We start from the raw sequence: 17500 nt of genomic DNA, 5'->3' as shown, positions 1-17500 counted from the left end.
AGAATTGCCTCTAGTACTGGAGAAGGAAGCTGCTGGTAGAATGCCAAACGTTGCTAATGCGCTTTGTTAAATGTGCTAAGCAGGCCTTCGTCTGGCAGCTGTCTGATGAGGCTACATTCCCTTGTTTGTCCCGGTAATTGAAGGTGCATGCGCGCGTGCGCACACGCGCGCTCACATTAAAAGGAAGGCGTCTTCCTAACATTTAACCAGAGAGCAGAACCACAGTGAGAGCACCATAGAGATGGGATAACCACCGGAGATACTAACATGGTACCATAGAGATGGGATAAATACCAGGGTAACTTACTGTTACTTCATTATTTCCAGTGGCCTCACAGTGTGTTTAACTGGATTAGTACTGTAGGTCAAGGGTCAAAGGGTTTGGGTTTATAATATGTTTTACTTGAGCTGCTTGGAGTTGCAGTGGAACACTTCTTGTGTTTTTGAAAATGTTCTTGGATTGATTGACTGAGTAACTTCCTGTCCTTGTTCTAGATTGTTTTGGAGAACAGCAGTCGTGAGGACAAGCACGAGTGTCCATTTGGCCGCAGCAGCATTGAGTTGACCAAGATGCTGTGTGAGATCCTCAAAGTGGGAGAGCTGCGTAAGTCTTAAGTGTTATCAACTACCAAGCAATAGTCTTTACAGTTATCAACTACCAAGCAATAGTCTTTACTGTTATCAACTACCAAGCAATAGTCTTTACTGTTATCAACTACCAAGCAATAGTCTTTCTTTACTTTTATCAACAGATAATCCAGACAGTTCTGGAATTCTTAAACATTTACCAGTTCGTTGCTTGGAGACATTTTGCTGCAGTGTTAGTTAATGTTTCTAAGTGTAGCTCCAAAAGCCTTGTGCTCTCACCTCAATGAGAAGAGCTCTCTTTATTGACATCTAACCCTAATGTATGTGCAAGGAATGGTGTACGAAACCACCTTTATATTAGGAGTGTTAAAAGCAGCATTATTGCCTGTTTTTGCATTTAGCCGAGTGATTCAGACAGAGAAGCAACCTCTGGAGCATTTTCCCTCTTAATCAGAGTTGCTGTAGGGTAAACTGTCCCCTGTGGTGAAGATAAAAGGAGCTATTATACTTTGTAATTGTGCCGGAGTTCATCAATTAGTGATTAATTAGGGGCCCTTTTGACAGTGAAAATTGCCTTTATTTTACATAATTTACATAACAATTAAGTTTACATTGGCAGTGTACCACAACGCCCTGAAATGCTTAACTGCAACTAAAGATTTGAACAGTAAGAAGTGATGTGAATTCAAACGAACTGGTTTTTAATACAAGTTATGAATTGGTTGTTTCAAATCCTGAGTGATGATTGGCTGATTGTATATGAGACCATATAATCACCTTTATTGTCATTGGACGGTACAAGTACAGAACAACGAAATGCAGTCAGCATCTAACCAGAAGTGCAAATAGAAGAGGGCAGAAACAAGTATCAAGGATGCATGTTTTGAGTGGAATGTATAGATGTGCAATGAATGCAAATCTGGTACAATAGCAATTATAAATGTGCAATGAAGGCAAATAGAGGAAGGCAAAAGTATTAGGTTTAGTGGATGTTACACAAGGATAATAGTTGTTTGGGCACAACTGGCAACTAATCACTATTTCATACTGCTCTGCTTTTTACTGCTCTCCTTCCGAAAGTCTCTGGCAAGCTTTGACCTTGACTGTCATGTACGTTTCTCACCAGCCTGATGTACTTTAGCTCTGCGCTTTAATACACTTTATTCTCTGGAGATTAGAACCACCATAAATATTGATGACCAGGAAATGGATCACCTCCAGAAGTGTGTGGCCTCGAGCGCTGGGGTCCATTCCATTTTAAAGGTGTGTCATTTTAGGTGGCTAGTGGCAGTTTTTAATTGATTGATTTATTAATCACTAATTAATAAGATGCCTTTAATCTTTAATTAGGAGTATTTCTTCCCTTGATTGCATTAATTTAAATTTCCTTGTTTCACGTCAAAAGATGAAAAAGAAAGCCGTGGCTAAAGTCAGCTCATGTCTATAATAGCTGTTTAAAGACAACTGTAACATTGAATGTAGTAATATAGTGAAATGCCCCTTTAAGATCCTTTTGGGAATCTGGCTGCTGGCCTTTAAATAATTCAAAGGTGCAAGGGACATACTATGACGAAACCCTACACTGAGACACCGAAACCCTACACTGAGACACCGAAACCCTACACTGAGACACCGAAACCCTACACTGAGACACCGAAACCCTACACTGAGACACCCGAAACCCTACACTGAGACACCCGAAACCCTACACTGAGACACCCGAAACCTACACTGAGACACCCCCAAACCTACACTGAGACACCCCCAAACCTACACTGAGACACCCCCAAACCTACACTGAGACACCCCCAAACCTACACTGAGACACCCCCAAACCCTACACTGAGACACCCCCAAACCCTACACTGAGACACCCCCAAACCTACACTGAGACACCCCCAAACCCTACACTGAGACACCCCCAAACCCTACACTGAGACACCCCCAAACCCTACACTGAGACACCCCCAAACCCTACACTGAGACACCCCCAAACCCTACAATGAGACACCCCAAAACCCTACACCCAGATACCAAAACCTCCTTACGTGATCTTTTTAATGGATGTAAGTCCTTATTATCTTGTAACGGTCTGCCTTATAAAATAGGGAAAAAGAAGAAACCGTCTGCGTTTGTGTGGAGGAGACGTCAAAGCCACAGCCTCTTCTCTTCACACACATCCGTTTGCTGGATAAAGATAGAAAGACGATAAGAAATTAATCTCTCTGCCAACCGTGACAATTTTTTTTCCTTGGATCATTTACTCTCTTTTGCCGCTGTGAAATGCTAATATAACTTTGGCGGGTCGTGGGACTTCTTGGTTTCCCGTCTACCCAGGCTAATCACACAGGGTTCTGCCAGTGCTTGGGGCGTCTTTAGGCTTTATATATATATATATATATATATATATATATATATTTTTTTTTTTTTTTGTGAATTGTTTTTCTATCCCCTCTCTTCTCGCTCTTTCGTTGGTCTAAATGGCACCTTATCCTCTAAAGTGCTCTACTTTACACTAGGGGTCATTGCTTCTTTATCAAAACAAGTACACTTCAGGGAACAGACTCCTGTTTGGGATCACCTTCGCTCGAATGCTGTGGTGTGATTCAACCCTGGCGTGACAGTCTTCCTCCCACAACAACAACAAAATCCACAGCAGAGAAGATTGCTTGGCCGGAGCTTCCGACGAAGCTTGGGGAACCGTTTTTTCCCGGGGACCGTGGGCGAGCTGGAGTGTGGCAGGAAGCCGGGCAGCCATTTCGCTTTCTGTTCCACTCCGAGATACTTCCACCACTGCTGCCGTGAATAGATATCAGTTTGACATTTCCCTCGTCTGGATTTCTGTGTTTTCATGCAGACGCGGAGAGGAATGGATGTTGCTTGTTTGGGCTGGCTGGCTGGCTGGGGGTGTGTGTGTGTGTGTGTGTGTGTGTGCGTGTGCGCTATGTTTTCATGCAGACATGGAGAGGAATGGATGTTGCTTGTTTGGGCTGGCTGGCTGGCTGGGGGTGTGTGTGTGTGTGTGTGTGTGTGTGCGTGTGCGCTATGTTTTCATGCAGACATGGAGAGGAATGGATGTGGCTGGCTGGCGGGCTGGTTGGCCGGGGATCTGTCTGTGTGTGTGTGTGTGTGTGTGTGTGTGTGTGCGCGCGCGCTATGTTTTCATGCAGACACGGAGAGGAATGGATGTTGCGTGCGTTCGTGCTTCTCGGCTCTGTTCATTATTCATGTCCCCGTCCAGGTGCCCCCACCCTCTCCACTACCCAGCACAGATCTTAAAATGTCTTCTGTTCTCCGCCTCGGCCTTTACCCCGGAACTGGACTTACTGGAACCCACGTTGCTCTCACCAGTGGGCCCATGCCCTCCAGTGGGCCCATGCCCTCCAGTGGCAGCCCTGTCCCCCTCGTGCTTCCTTTCTCCCTCTCGGTCGCGGTTCCTTTATTAAAAAAGAGCCACGTAATATTTATGAACTTATTTAGAACAGTGCGGACGGCGGCGCAGTGAGGAACGAGCTTGTTACTGATTCATGGCGTTCACCCCCCCCCCTCCCCCTCCCCCTCCCCCTCCCCAAGATGTATGAGCTAGGAGGGGAGTGACCTTGTCCACACCGGCACCTGGGCCAGGATGATGTCCAGATCTGTGCTGTGGAACGGCACATTGGACCTTAGGGTCAGAGGTCACCATGAATGGACTTTTTGCGCTATAAAGGCTGTGCTTCCAGCTGCTCGGCGTTGTGCGTCTGTGATGTACGACATTGGCTGGAATGTGAGCAACGCTCCTGTGCGTAGAGATTGCCGAGATGCGAGATCGAGTTAACAGCAGTGGGTTTGTCCGACTGATGTTGTTGCTGTCCGGTTACACAAAACAGTCGTGGTTGTTTAAAAAACAGAATTGTTTTACTCTTACTGAAAAACAGAAAACTAAATGTGCTCATGAAACATTCAAACTGTGAATGAAATGTGCAAATCGTCTATATATTTGATTCTACAACTTCTGAGAATTCTAACATTCTAACATTGGCTTAAAGGAGCGATCCTGTTTGAAGTGACTACTTAATCTTGTGCTTTTAGCCAGTAAATCCCCTCATTGATCTTCTGGGAATCACTGCTGAGGAGGATGTGACTAAAGGGGTGGAAGGAATAAAATTGAAGATTATCTACATTTTCTAAAGAGGTTTATCTTCCCTCTTAGCCTCAAGCTCTGAAGTGTATTTGTCGTATAGAGGCTACATGGTATCAACCATCCTAAGACATGCCTACATTGCAGTTCCCCTCCCAATAAAACATCTATTTAAAATGATGAAAGATAATAAAACGAGAATATAAAGTAAATCAGTACGGTTAAATAGTATTCCCCAAAAAGAAAAATCTTAAGTGATTTTGCTGGTGAAAGAGGTACAGACTAATCCTATCCACCCCTGTCCTCCATGCATGTGGACCTTTCTTGGTTCCTCTCTAGGTTTCTTTCTAGGTTCATGCTTTCTAGGGAGTTATTGGATACATGTAAGGAGAAACGATGCTAACCGCTCTGACTATGCTGTCGACAGACTCCGTTGTTCTAGCAGGCTGGCTAATGTGAGCCTGTTGTCGATCTCATCACTTGGCAGAACTGGGGAACACCAAAACCCCTGTACGCTCATTACTAGCTGGTTTTAGACCTCACCGGCACCAACCCCAGATTTGCCGTTATGTTGGTGGCCCTGCCCCCTGGAAAACAATGTACGATCGCCGGCTGATTCTTTCGTTGAATAGGTCATTTGACAAGATAGCAAATATTGTTTCTTTTCCGCTGCTATTGTGGTGAGATCAGGTATAACATCAAATGAAATATGTATAGCTCCTGTTCACTGCTCCGCTTTGTTAACAAAACACACTGACAATATGATCGATCACACACGCTGTTTTGTTAATGGCTGCAGCATCTGTTTTCTAAGACAGGAAGTAGAGAAGTGTTGGTTTTGTGTGTTTGAGAATTAACATTTTCACTTTTTAATGCTCTGGGCAGATATTGGAACTAGGATATAATAAACGGGGGTTCATTTACATGAACATAATAATTTAATTTATCTACGCCTCTGTATTCAGTATTGCTGTTTCAGAAGAAAACAAGTGGGATATTTACTGAAGAAGAAGAAGAAGAAGAATTCGATTTAGCTGCCTCATATTTCAGAACCGGACCAGGTCTATAATATGTCTGTGTATTTGTTTAAGTAAGAATACAATTATTTCTTTCCACGTCTGTATCTGGGCGCATGGTCAGATGAGGCATAAATAGATTGTTTTATTTCATGAGAATAATAACATTTCCCTGGAGATTATTTTCTGTATCCAACCAATAGCTGTCAGGCAGGATGGATGTCACATGGGAGGGCGCGTGTTCTTGTGTGCTGCAAAGGAAAGAGGTGGAGGGGTGGGGCCACTCCCAGATCTCCGCTGTGGTTGGTGGTCTGATGTGTTTCACCACGCTGGGGTACCTCCCCACACTGGTCTCTCTGAGTGTCCGGTCACCTTCTCTGCCACTAATGCCTCCTGACCAGCGTTCCAACGTGCACTGTTCTCCCCACGATCATAGTGTGTAGGTACTACCTGTTTGATGAAATAGGTAGGCGAGGTACATTCATAACGAGGCTCCAGAAGGTGCTGAAACCCACACACACACACACACACGTCTATTGCTTTTGTCATTTCTTTAGCCCGATCAGACTGATTGGTCCTCGTGTTTGAGGTGTTATGCAGCTGCGAATTTCGTCAAACACTGGCGACATACGGTTGACGTTTTACCAACATCTGTCTGACCGTCGCCGTATTAGTCTACTGGAACGCCAAAATGCTTCCAAGCTTTAAATGAAGCTGGAGGATTCTACGATGTTGGTTTATCAATACTACCACTTTGTGTCGGAGTAGCTTTTCCTCCTCAGGGAACCGCTCACAAAACAACAGCTAGAAAAACACTGTCTTTTTTAATAATTTAGAATAGGCTATGACTTTCGCGGAGTCTGTCGTTTTAAAGAGGTATTCAACGCAGCATAACGAGCTGTTTTAATGCATTTCTTTACATGCATTTTTTGGGGGTTTACATGCAAACTGGGAAGATCCCCCGTACCTCTGTGGTTATGAATCCCCTCAGCCGTTATCCCGTCATTACAGTGGAAACCGTTGTGTTGATTACCTTGTGAATAGAAACCATTAAAAACATCCAGTTGAGTTAATTATCATAGGAATTTAAATCCAACTGTTCACCATTAAGAACATCCAGTTGAGTTAATTATCATAGGAATTTAAATCCAACTGTTCACCATTAAAAACATCCAGTTGAGTTAATTATCATAGGAATTTAAATCCAACTGTTCACCATTTAAAAACATCCAGTTGTGCTGTTCACTTTGTCCAAGTAGCAAATGTACACTACTTCTAATCAGCATTAGCTTCCAGTTGACTCGTACTGTTTTGACTGAGGACAGTTTTAATCTGGTCTACCTGAACCCAGGCTATGAGAGAACCTGTTATTGTCTTGGCATTCTCCTGTCGGTGTGTGGGGTTCTGACACAGACTGGCCATGAAAGGTGTTGCTGACGCTGCCGCTCGCTTTCTCTCACACACACACACACACACACACACACACACACACACACACAGTCCCCTTGTCGCAGGTGGAATTGGTCTGCTGGTCTGGTAGTTGGAGTGTGGGTGACACCTTTTCAGTGTGTATTCATCATGTTGGCTCCCTCGTCCAAGGTGACTCTCCTCTAGTTGGTCCCCTGCCACCCTGAGCCCGCACCCCCCCCCCCCCCCTCGCTGCCCCACTCTCCACTCCAGCCCACTCGCATTCATCTCATCAGGCTCCGACAGATGTCAAGCAGGCTCTCTGCCTGCAGGTCCAACACGCGCTCTAACCCTGCCTCTCGATATCTGCTCCTCACTCTCCCTCTCTCACCAGAGACACACACACACACACATGCGCGCACACACACAAAACTTCTCTGTCTCCCTCCCACCGGCTGTCCCCTCCCTGTCCCCTCCCCCTCTCTCACTACTCCGCCGTGGGTCTCTCTTCTCTGTTTTCTCGCCCGTGAGTGGTAATCTGTGTGGTTAGTTCCCTGCTCCGTCCTTCAGCTCTGCGCTCTAATTGGCTGCGGCCGGAGAGGCGTCAACATTCAGATGCCCTCAGAAGATCTCCGGAGATCTGGGGACACGGGATGGGTGGTGTCACTGGACTCCCCCAGAGCCGGTTAACACCCTGTGGGTGGTGGTACATGTGGTCGACTGACTGGTGTCTGTCTGGCAAAGGAGTCATTTGGAGTTTATTGGTCCCTGAGACGGGGGGGGGGGGGCAACATTAACTTGCACTAGGGTGACATTTGGAAGGTCTGCTGCTGCTGTCATGGTGGTTAGTGAGAAGAGGGCCGGACACACACAGTGCCGGAGCGGACCAGATGGCGTGTCCTTGCTCAGACCCCGGACTTACCCCCGCAGTCCCATCTGGTCGGGACGCCTGGGGAGGACTTGTCCTGTCCATCTGCACCCACTGGCCAACTATGACACGCTGTGCTGTAATCACGCCGTGATGCAATCATTGCTTATATAGATGATGAGAGGGTGTTAGGGAAGTGTGTGTGTGTGTGTGAGAGTGTGTGTGCATCTGTGCGTGTGAGCCATATCCCCTTTTTGGACTCTCTCTCAGTCTCCCTTTTGTTATTCATGTAACTAGACACAAGGCTTGTCCTGTGGTCTTTCACAGTGGTGTTTAAAATGACCTCATTTTCTCAGCCTGTGCACAGAGTTGCTGCGGTTTCTCTCTTAATCTTGTTATGCAGTATACAACTCCTAACATTTACAGATTTTAACTGCAGAGTGCCCCCCCCCCCCCCCCCCCACAACTACGCGAGCGCAAATCAAAATATTAGGCAGAATTCTGAACTGATACGGGTCGGGGAGAACGGGAGGACGATTAAAGGGCCATCTTTTGACCATATTTGCCAGGGATGGCAGAAACCTGGTGAAATTGTGTAGTGAATGTCTGCCTTTGGGGAGGAGAGACTGGCACTGATCCATTTGCATGTATCAAGTGGGGTCAGATGAGCAATGGCTCTACTTGGATTAAGGTCAGTCTAATGTATTTCAGACTGAGAATACAGAACCTCGTTTGGGCTTTTATACAACTCTTTCAATCCCTGCACATCCTCGCCGTCTGGCAGAGTGTAGCCGTGTCCTGGCAGAGTGTAGCCGTGTCCTGGCAGAGTGTAGCCGTGTCCTGGCAGAGTGTAGCCGTGTCCTGGCAGAGTGTAGCCGTGTCCTGGCAGAGTGTAGCCGTGTCCTGGCAGAGTGTAGCCGTGTCCTGGCAGAGTGTAGCCGTGTCCTGGCAGAGTGTAGCCGTGTCCTGGCAGAGTGTAGCCGTGTCCTGGCAGAGTGTAGCCGTGTCCTGGCAGAGCGTAGCCGTGTCCTGGCAGAGCGTAGCCGTGTCCTGGCAGAGCGTAGCCGTGTCCTGGCAGAGCGTAGCCGTGTCCTGGCAGAGCGTAGCCGTGTCCTGGCAGAGCGTAGCCGTGTCCTGGCAGAGCGTAGCCGTGTCCTGGCAGAGCGTAGCCGTGTCCTGGCAGAGCGTAGCCGTGTCCTGGCAGAGCGTAGCCGTGTCCTGGCAGAGCGTAGCCGTGTCCTGGCAGAGTTTGGTCTGTAGGATTTAAATTGTTGTTCACATAGTACTCTGGCGATTCTGTAATTCCTGTTATGCAATGTGAAGATATAGAAGACATTTGCTTTTTTCTGTTGTCATCTTGTGATTTGTATAAAGGGTTTTACGGACCGAGGATTTGGGTGTGGCCGTGACCTGTGCCAAATGGCCCCATCACTCCTCATTGTGTTCCTTTTGTCACTGCATTGCATCCAGGCATGTAGAACCACCTGGATTTCAATCTATCTCTCTGTCTCTCTTCAATTATTTGTTTGGTATGGGAGAATTGTTTGTCAGATTAAATATTTATAGCTTTTAAATTTCTACGATTAAATCATTAACCATTTGGGAGAAGTTACCCTAGTCGCAGAGTAGCAGTGTGAATAACACAACAGTAGAGAGGCAAAAACACGAAAATGTTAGGTTGCTCTGGCTCCAAATAAATGTTGTAACTATGTTATGACCATGTTATGAACATGCCAGGGCCTGTCACTTCAGGTGTTCTGATCATGGTAATGGTGTCTAGGATATAATGGTAACGTAAGTTCAGATAGGAAAATAATTGTGTAGAACATGGTTTGGTTTTCACATGAATGCATACGCCCCCGGGTTCAGATCAACGCAGCCACCGTGACCTAGCATTGTGAGACCCAGTCAGAAACAAGCCTGACATTTATTTCAATTCTCCGTCCTTCACTCACTCCACTCAGCCCATCAGGGAACTCCCCCAGGGTGGAACTCATCCCTCACCCCTTCTCATCCTCCGCCAGTCAGGGAAAGAGACGGATGAGGTGATGTCTTTTTTTCCGTCACCTCATTCCGTCCCTCAAGTCGACACGTGTCCTCCTGTCCGGCAATCAGACGGTGTGGCGTGTGGGCCGGCTGATGTACGTTGAGCGCCGCGTTCTTTCTCTGGGAATCATCCAAATCCTGGTAGCAGCGTGCCGCGGCCCCACCCGTTCTGACCAGCTTCAGAGCCCCTGAGGGCATCATTCATTATGCTGTGTAGTTTCCCCATTCTGCCGACGTTACTCCGTGGCCTCGGTTTGTGCGCGGACCCCCCCGCTGCTATTGCTCAAGGCCTTATATATATATATATATATATATATATATATATATATATATATATATATATAAACGACATCTCCTCTCCGACTGCCTTGCACTCGAGACGCATCTTCAATCAGCCCTGAAAGACGGTGGTAGGGAGGCGGGAGTGCTGCTATGGAACGCCAAGCCCTCGTCATCCGTCGTCCTGCTAATCGCCGCGGCGACCCTCCCAACGAAGCTCTTCTCACTGAGGCGCCGACGGTGTGAGATGCCAACGAGCAGAAGGACCTCCAGCATCCTGAAAGCTTGAACCAAGTCCTCCTTCCTTATCGTTTCAAACATTACGTCAGCGGTTAATCAAATGTCTTGCGGCACGATTATTTCCCCGTCGGTAGAACAGATTGCGGTGGCAATATTGCCAGGAATATGTAGATGCACTGAGCTGAGGCACCATATTTTACAGTGGGCGGTTTGTGATGAATCCGTTAACCCAATAAGCACTGTGATTTCTCCCTCCTAGTGTCGGTAATACACTTTAATGTAAGTTCCCTCAGGAAATGGTTCGATTGGCTCTTTGGCCGCACGACACACAGATCGCTTGGCAGAGGACAGGAGCAGAAACGTGGGAGGAAAGAGGTGAGAAAGGAGTAGAATCGAGGGAGGTGAAGCTGGAGAAACACAGAGCCTGTGCTTTTTAATCTCCACGGGAGGCCTCCCTTGGGAGTCGTGCAGTATTCACACCGCTTCGTCTCCACACACATCACAGGCGAAGAGGACGTTGCCTGCGGCCTCCCTGTGTGTGTGTGTGTGTGTGTGTTTGCTTCACATTCTGGCTTCATCCAAAAACCTTCCAAATGAAGAGTGTGTTTGACGTGTGTGTTAATAATCAAGCAGGTTAGAAAAATTACCCAAGATTTTTGTCTCCCCTAGTGCCTTATGCTATACATGACATCAGAGCTCTGTGGCGGTATAATAACATGTTTTACGTTACGTCAGAGCTCTGTGGCTGAATAATAACATGTTATACGTGACGCCAGATCTCTGTGGCTGAATAATAACACGTTATACGTGACGTCAGAGCTCTGTGGCTGAATAATAACATGTTATACGTGGCGTCAGAGCTCTGTGGCTGAATAATAACATGTTATACGTGGCGTCAGAGCTCTGTGGCTGAATAATAACACGTTATACGTGACGTCAGAGCTCTGTGGCTGAATAATAACATGTTATACGTGGCGTCAGAGCTCTGTGGCTGAATAATAACACGTTATACGTGACGTCAGAGCTCTGTGGCTGAATAATAACATGTTATACGTGGCGTCAGTGTTCAGTGGCTGCATTGGGACATGTTACACCTGTGATCTGTCAATCCGCTTTCCTGAATGCTTTGGAATTATGCTCAGTTTTTTAATGGTCACTTCTTGGGATTGCATAAACAACAGCCGTAATTGTGTGATGGCAGTGGGGCAGTGTCCCTCCACCCTTCATGATGTTCCTGTACTCAACTGTAACCAGCTTCCTAGTTCACCAGTGGGGCAGACTGTGTATATATATTTAGCTCCTGTCTGGCCACATTGGGGATCTCTGTCCTGATGGTTTGCTCACACTTTATTCGTGTGGTTCATCTGTAAGTACCTGATCTTTGCCCCCAGGTTATTGCACACAGCGTACCGTCCATTTGAAGTTTGCCCTCAGGTAGAGACTGAATCCTATTCGATTTTAGCGATTTGAAATAATTTTCTGACGTTTGATCTTGGGAATGAACGGTTTTAGATCCAGTTTAGACTGGGCCCCATGTCAATATCAGACTACAGCTTGAGCCAGCCACTTCACAGTACCAGATTATTGCCTACAGCACTTTTTGATGATAATAAAGAAGTTTCAAGAGGCACGAACTGCCTTGTTATAACGTAAGTTGGTGCTAGTCAGACAACTTGGCTGCACCCACACCGCTGTCCCACTGCAACGTTACAAGTCAGTGATTTGACCTTGTGTGCACAAAAAATTATTGTTCAGTAAACTAAGCCAGGTGTACTAGGACCTCTACAGTACCTCAGGAGACGTCACGTACTGTTACAGTGCCTCAGGAGACGTCACGTACTGTTACAGTGCCTCAGGAGACGTCACGTACTGTTACAGTGCCTCAGGAGACGTCACGTACTGTTACAGTGCCTCAGGAGACGTCACGTACTATAGATAGTAAGCATTATGGTAACATGTATAGAAAGGGTTTGCTAATCTGTTCCGTGCTAGACGAGGCCTTGGATTAATAACCGTAGAGGACAGGAGGATGGAGTTGTGCCTTATTTGTTTTCATAACATTCGAGATTAATTATGAATTAGTATTGTAAAGGTATCTTTATGATAAATCAATGGAGGGTTAGCCTTAGCTCTTTAAGCCTAAAGATCTAGATATTTAACACTTTAACAACCCATGTCCAGGGTGTCTTTCGGCCACAAGGTTTACCGGAACCTTCTGTTCTCGTCCTCTTTCAGCCAGTGAGAACTGCCATGACTTCCACCCCATGTTCTTCACACACGACCGCTCCTTTGAAGAGTTCTTCTGCATCTGCATCCAGCTTCTCAACAAGACTTGGAAAGAGATGCGGGCCACCAGCGAAGACTTTAACAAGGTAAGAGGGGACTCTGACTTAGGATCAGTTCTACGTTTTCCAGAGTAGTGGTTCAGGTTTGAATTTGGGGAGATGCAGAGGGGGCTTATAACCCTTTGGCATTTCAGTGGTTGGTTTTGTTCATTCTTTAACTGCAAGACATCTATCCAGCTGGACATCTATCCAGCTAGACATCTATCCAGCTCTATTCAGACACAATTCTACTAATCAATTAACATATTTTATTAATGTCAGTCTTCAGTTAAAGGTGCTACCAAAATCTGACTTCTGCCAACCCCTTGGAGAGGTGCAGAGGGCTGACACATTGGGCACCAAGAGAGCAATTGAGAGTTACTGTCTTTGCCTGAAGGAGCGAATGACAGATCTTTTTTTTTTTTTAAATGTACTTTGAAAGCTCTGGGATTTAATCCAGCAACCTTGAGGTTACTGGCGGTCACAGGCTCCAACCCACTGGGCTGCCTGCACACACGGTAGGATATTAGACATTACAACTTTGTGTGGGAATGGAAAGTGTGTCACAGAGTAATGTTCTGATCTGGATGTATCTCAGTGCTAGCCAGCAGAGCAGCAATGCTGTTCCACTTTTTAACAATCACACGTGGCAAGGCTGACACGGCACTCTGGCACTATCCCCATGAAGGCCTATGTAGAGCAAGCCTCCGTGTGCAGAAGTTGATTAAGATGCGCAGTCATGTTACAACTCCCAAATGACCCCCTGTTCCTTACCGAAGTGCAGTACTTTTGAGAAAGGCCTTCAAAGGTAGTGCGCCAGGTAGGGGACTGGGTGTCATTTGGGACACAATTATGAAAATGCCGTGTCTCCCCAGATTAGTTTTTCTTGAGGCGTGCATGATTTAAGACAGGTTTGAGAGGCGCGGGAAGTGGGCACATCTTTCCTGGCTTTCAAATTAAATTATTTTTCATTGTTGTCTGACATGAAATGCACATTAGACTGTCGTATGGTCTCGCTGATCTTGCTATTCGTTTACCTCCTGGCGCTCGAGAACAGACAGCCGGTGCTGTTTGATTCAAATAAAAACGTATTTTCTTTTCAACACACATTCAGTCACAGATTCAGTGGCCGTCTTTGTGGTGTTGTTTGCCAGACAGTCTGATTTCATTGAAAATGTAAACTTTTGAGGCAATATTGGAAACCCGAGCAAATGCAATCAGTATTCCAGCCTTCAGATGACACCATATGAACAGTCCTTTTTTCCCCCTTCTGTCAAAAGAAATTGCAGAATGGTTGCCTGGATAGTGTAAACATGGCATGCAGGCTGTTTTCAGAAGATCACCAAAACAGACCAGAGTTGTTTCAGTATTGTCTCACCAGATGACTGTAGGACCAGTGGTGTTGTGTTTCAGTATTGTCTCACCAGATGACTGTAGGTCCAGTGGTGTTGTGTTACAGTATTGTCTCACCAGATGACTGTAGGACCGGAAGTGTTGTGTTACAGGATTGTCTCACCAGATGACTGTAGGTCCAGTGGTGTTGTGTTACAGTATTGTCTCACCAGATGACTGTAGGACCGGAGGTGTTGTGTTACAGTATTGTTTCAGCATTAAACTAAACGTAGAATTGGTTAGTTGTCTTGATTTGAAACATCAGTGTGTCCGTCATTTCCTGCAGGCAAATGGCACTCTATTCCCTACCAAAGGCTCAAAAGTAGTGCACCGTATTGGAATTAAAGAGCCATTTGGGGCATAAACACTGTGTAACATACCGCTCATGAAACAACAGTTTGTGTGTTGTTCAGCATTCCCAGGTCAATCTTACTCCGTTCCAAAGCCCTGTGCTCCACTTCCCCCTCTGCTCCTCTGGTTAGCACTGTAACACCGGGCTGTTTACTGTACAGTCCTGAAGGTGACATTATTATTCGGTATAAGTGCTCATTCAGCACGTTAGCATCCTGGCTCCCCGTGGCTGGGGGGGGGGGAAGCTGGCCGGCAGTTTTATTTCTGCCCAGACAGATTGTGTGTACCGGTGCTGGGCTGCAACCGTTTGTCCCCGGTAGAGTGTACAGGTGTTGGTTGACCTTACTCTGCTGCAGGAGGCCTTCCTGGCACAGATCTGCCGCATCTGTCTTTTAAGGTTTCGTTAGCTTGCCTTGACCACAGACTGTCAAAAGACCAGGTATGTTTAAGCAATAAGGCACGGTTAGGCACGATGCATTGGCAATAGTTACCAACACAATTAGGGCAGCAAAAAGTGATGTCATACCTGTGGTCCTGTATACTACAGCTATCAGCCAATCAGTATGCAGAATTCAAACCACCCGCTTTAGAGGAGATGATGCCCACATGTATTTGTACGGTTGTAATTAATCTGCGTAGCGTCTATGAACAGCCCACAGATGGTGACCACTCCCCCTTAAGGGGCGGATCAATCGCAGCAAGCAGTATCGCACTTCTTCACTGTTTAAATCAGGCTTCTGTGATTGGCTGCCATAATTGAACGCATGCACACGCACTACCTAATATCCTATCAAACGTGTCCCCTCCCCCCCAGAAACGCATCACTTTCCCTCCGGACGTGAGTTATTCTCCCTCTGATTCACAGAACCAGAGCCTGCAGCTGTGATCCTCGGGTAAAACCGTCGCATTTCGCTTCAGCCCGTGTGGCCGTGGTCATCCTTCTGACAGACATGTCATTCTGGACACGCCCACCTGTCTGTCTGTCGGTCTGTCTTTTCTTTTGCCAGTCTTCTGCGTTCAGTTTAGTGACATCTATGATTCATGTGTCAGGTTGTCTTTTGCAGCACTATAAGACAATAATTGTGCCTGGTGTGAATTTGAGGTAAAAACATGTGAATTGTAGGTTGCCTTACAGACATGGGTTGTTTAAAAAATAATACTTTTTTAGTGTAATTTATCCCAAAAATATTTCGGATTGAGATTCTTCATGCAGTATGAATCAAACACACTTGGATGAACTGTTGGATTATTGCATGCAAGCATCCAACAGTTAGGTGGAGGAACGGCACTGATCAGTTGACAGGGCTTGATGTGTTCAGGAAGCAGCCACAAATGAGACCTCTAAAACGGACATTATATGTGTCTGAGGAGTTCATAGAACATTTTGAATATTGCAAATGGCATTATTGCAGTTTCTACCAGAATTAAGCCTCAAGTTGATTCTTTTTTTGTACAATTTTCTTTCTTCATATTATTATGTTTTCTCCCCAATTTCGTTGTATCCACTTCGGGATTATCTGTGCCTCATCACAGCAGCGCACGAAAGAACAGTCAATGTTGCGACGTCTTTCGAAAGCACATGCTGCTCCCTCAATTAGGAAGTCTAGACCGGAATCCTTACATGTCGGCAGGACCGCACACTCCACCATTCCACCTTGACTGAGCTCCAAGACGCCAAAGCCGGCTCCGGTGTTACATAGGTCCGCAGGTGTTCCAAATGGCTCTCTGTTGCCTGAATAGGTAGAGCTGTGGTCAAGAGTAGTGCTCTGTAAATAAAACAGGGTGCTGTTTGGAATGGGCCCGTCTTTCATTTTGTTATCTTCCGTGGCGCGGCTACTGTAGTCCCACAGTAATTTAGTGGCCTCATAGTGACAGTGTTGCCTTTTACAACGGCACATTCGAGTACACTAATGGATTTTTCGGTGGCTGCCTCTTGTCTTCACAGCTAAGTGAGTGCGCTCACACACACACACACACACACACACACACACACACTCAGTGTTTCCCTTACTTCTTTCCCAAAAGGGGTGGGGGGGGGACGACACACGCTGGCATCAACAACACAAAAGACTTGATGCGTGAAATGCTAAAATGTCCTCCCTGTACACCAGTCCCTCTTGCTTGTCAACTTTATTTTCCTTAACATTATTTGACAATACTGTCTTAGCATCATTATTTAATAATAACATAAGTACTCACTCTCAATGAACCATTCTCTAAAACCATTCACGAATCGCCTCCCAGACTCCTAAGAGAAGCCAGTAGCTACTAACTATAAATTCGGTATAGTTTGTTGTATTGGGTGTGAAAGTGGGCGTAGAAAATATAGCTTTGCTGGATGTAGCACATAGTGGCCCATGATTTCACATTATATTTGTGACTTTACAAACTCCTGATTGTTTTGTATAATAGATTCATTGTGGCATTGAAGAGTTTTTCTGCAAAAAGTATCCCTTCTACATTACAGTGGGGGGATGGAAAATATAGTGTGGTTGGAAATGTAACACAATCCCTCACCAAAGCTAATGAGGACAAGCAAATTAACAATAATAATAATGACATAAAAATAGGATTTTTTTATATTAGATAGGTCTAAATAACTTAAGCTCTAACCATTTCTCATTGCTCCGCTTTATTATATTATTTAACTTATGTAAAGTATTATTTAAATAGGAATTTTGTTTCATTTATATTTACCCATAGTGAAAATGTACACAATATACACAATATAGATTTCAGACTTTTATTTTGAAGGCAAAATACAAAAATCAAAGGTCATACTGTCGCTTCCGAATCTCTAATGTTTCCAGCATGACGCTAATCTTTTGTAGCTGATTGTAGCTATATCGAGGTACAGTTTGTTAGCTTG

The 17500-nt window shown here is 45.7% G+C and overlaps 1 protein-coding gene across 4 annotated transcripts in view; it reads left to right on the top strand.

Annotated features, from left to right (window-relative positions):
- Positions 1–17500, top strand: part of elmo1 (engulfment and cell motility 1 (ced-12 homolog, C. elegans)) — a 90731-nt gene that overhangs the window by 48862 nt on the left and 24369 nt on the right. For all 4 annotated transcript variants that reach the window (XM_029122971.2, XM_029122972.2, XM_029122970.2 and 1 more), the window contains 2 exons: positions 496–604; positions 12800–12936. In XM_029122971.2, coding sequence (XP_028978804.1) covers positions 496–604; positions 12800–12936 — 246 coding nt within the window. The remainder of the gene's footprint in view (positions 1–495; positions 605–12799; positions 12937–17500) is intronic.

Source organism: Esox lucius, chromosome 10 (assembly GCF_011004845.1).
Source record: "Esox lucius isolate fEsoLuc1 chromosome 10, fEsoLuc1.pri, whole genome shotgun sequence".
NCBI classification, from domain to species: Eukaryota; Metazoa; Chordata; class Actinopteri; order Esociformes; family Esocidae; genus Esox; species Esox lucius.
This window is presented reverse-complemented; position numbering and strand designations above follow the sequence as displayed.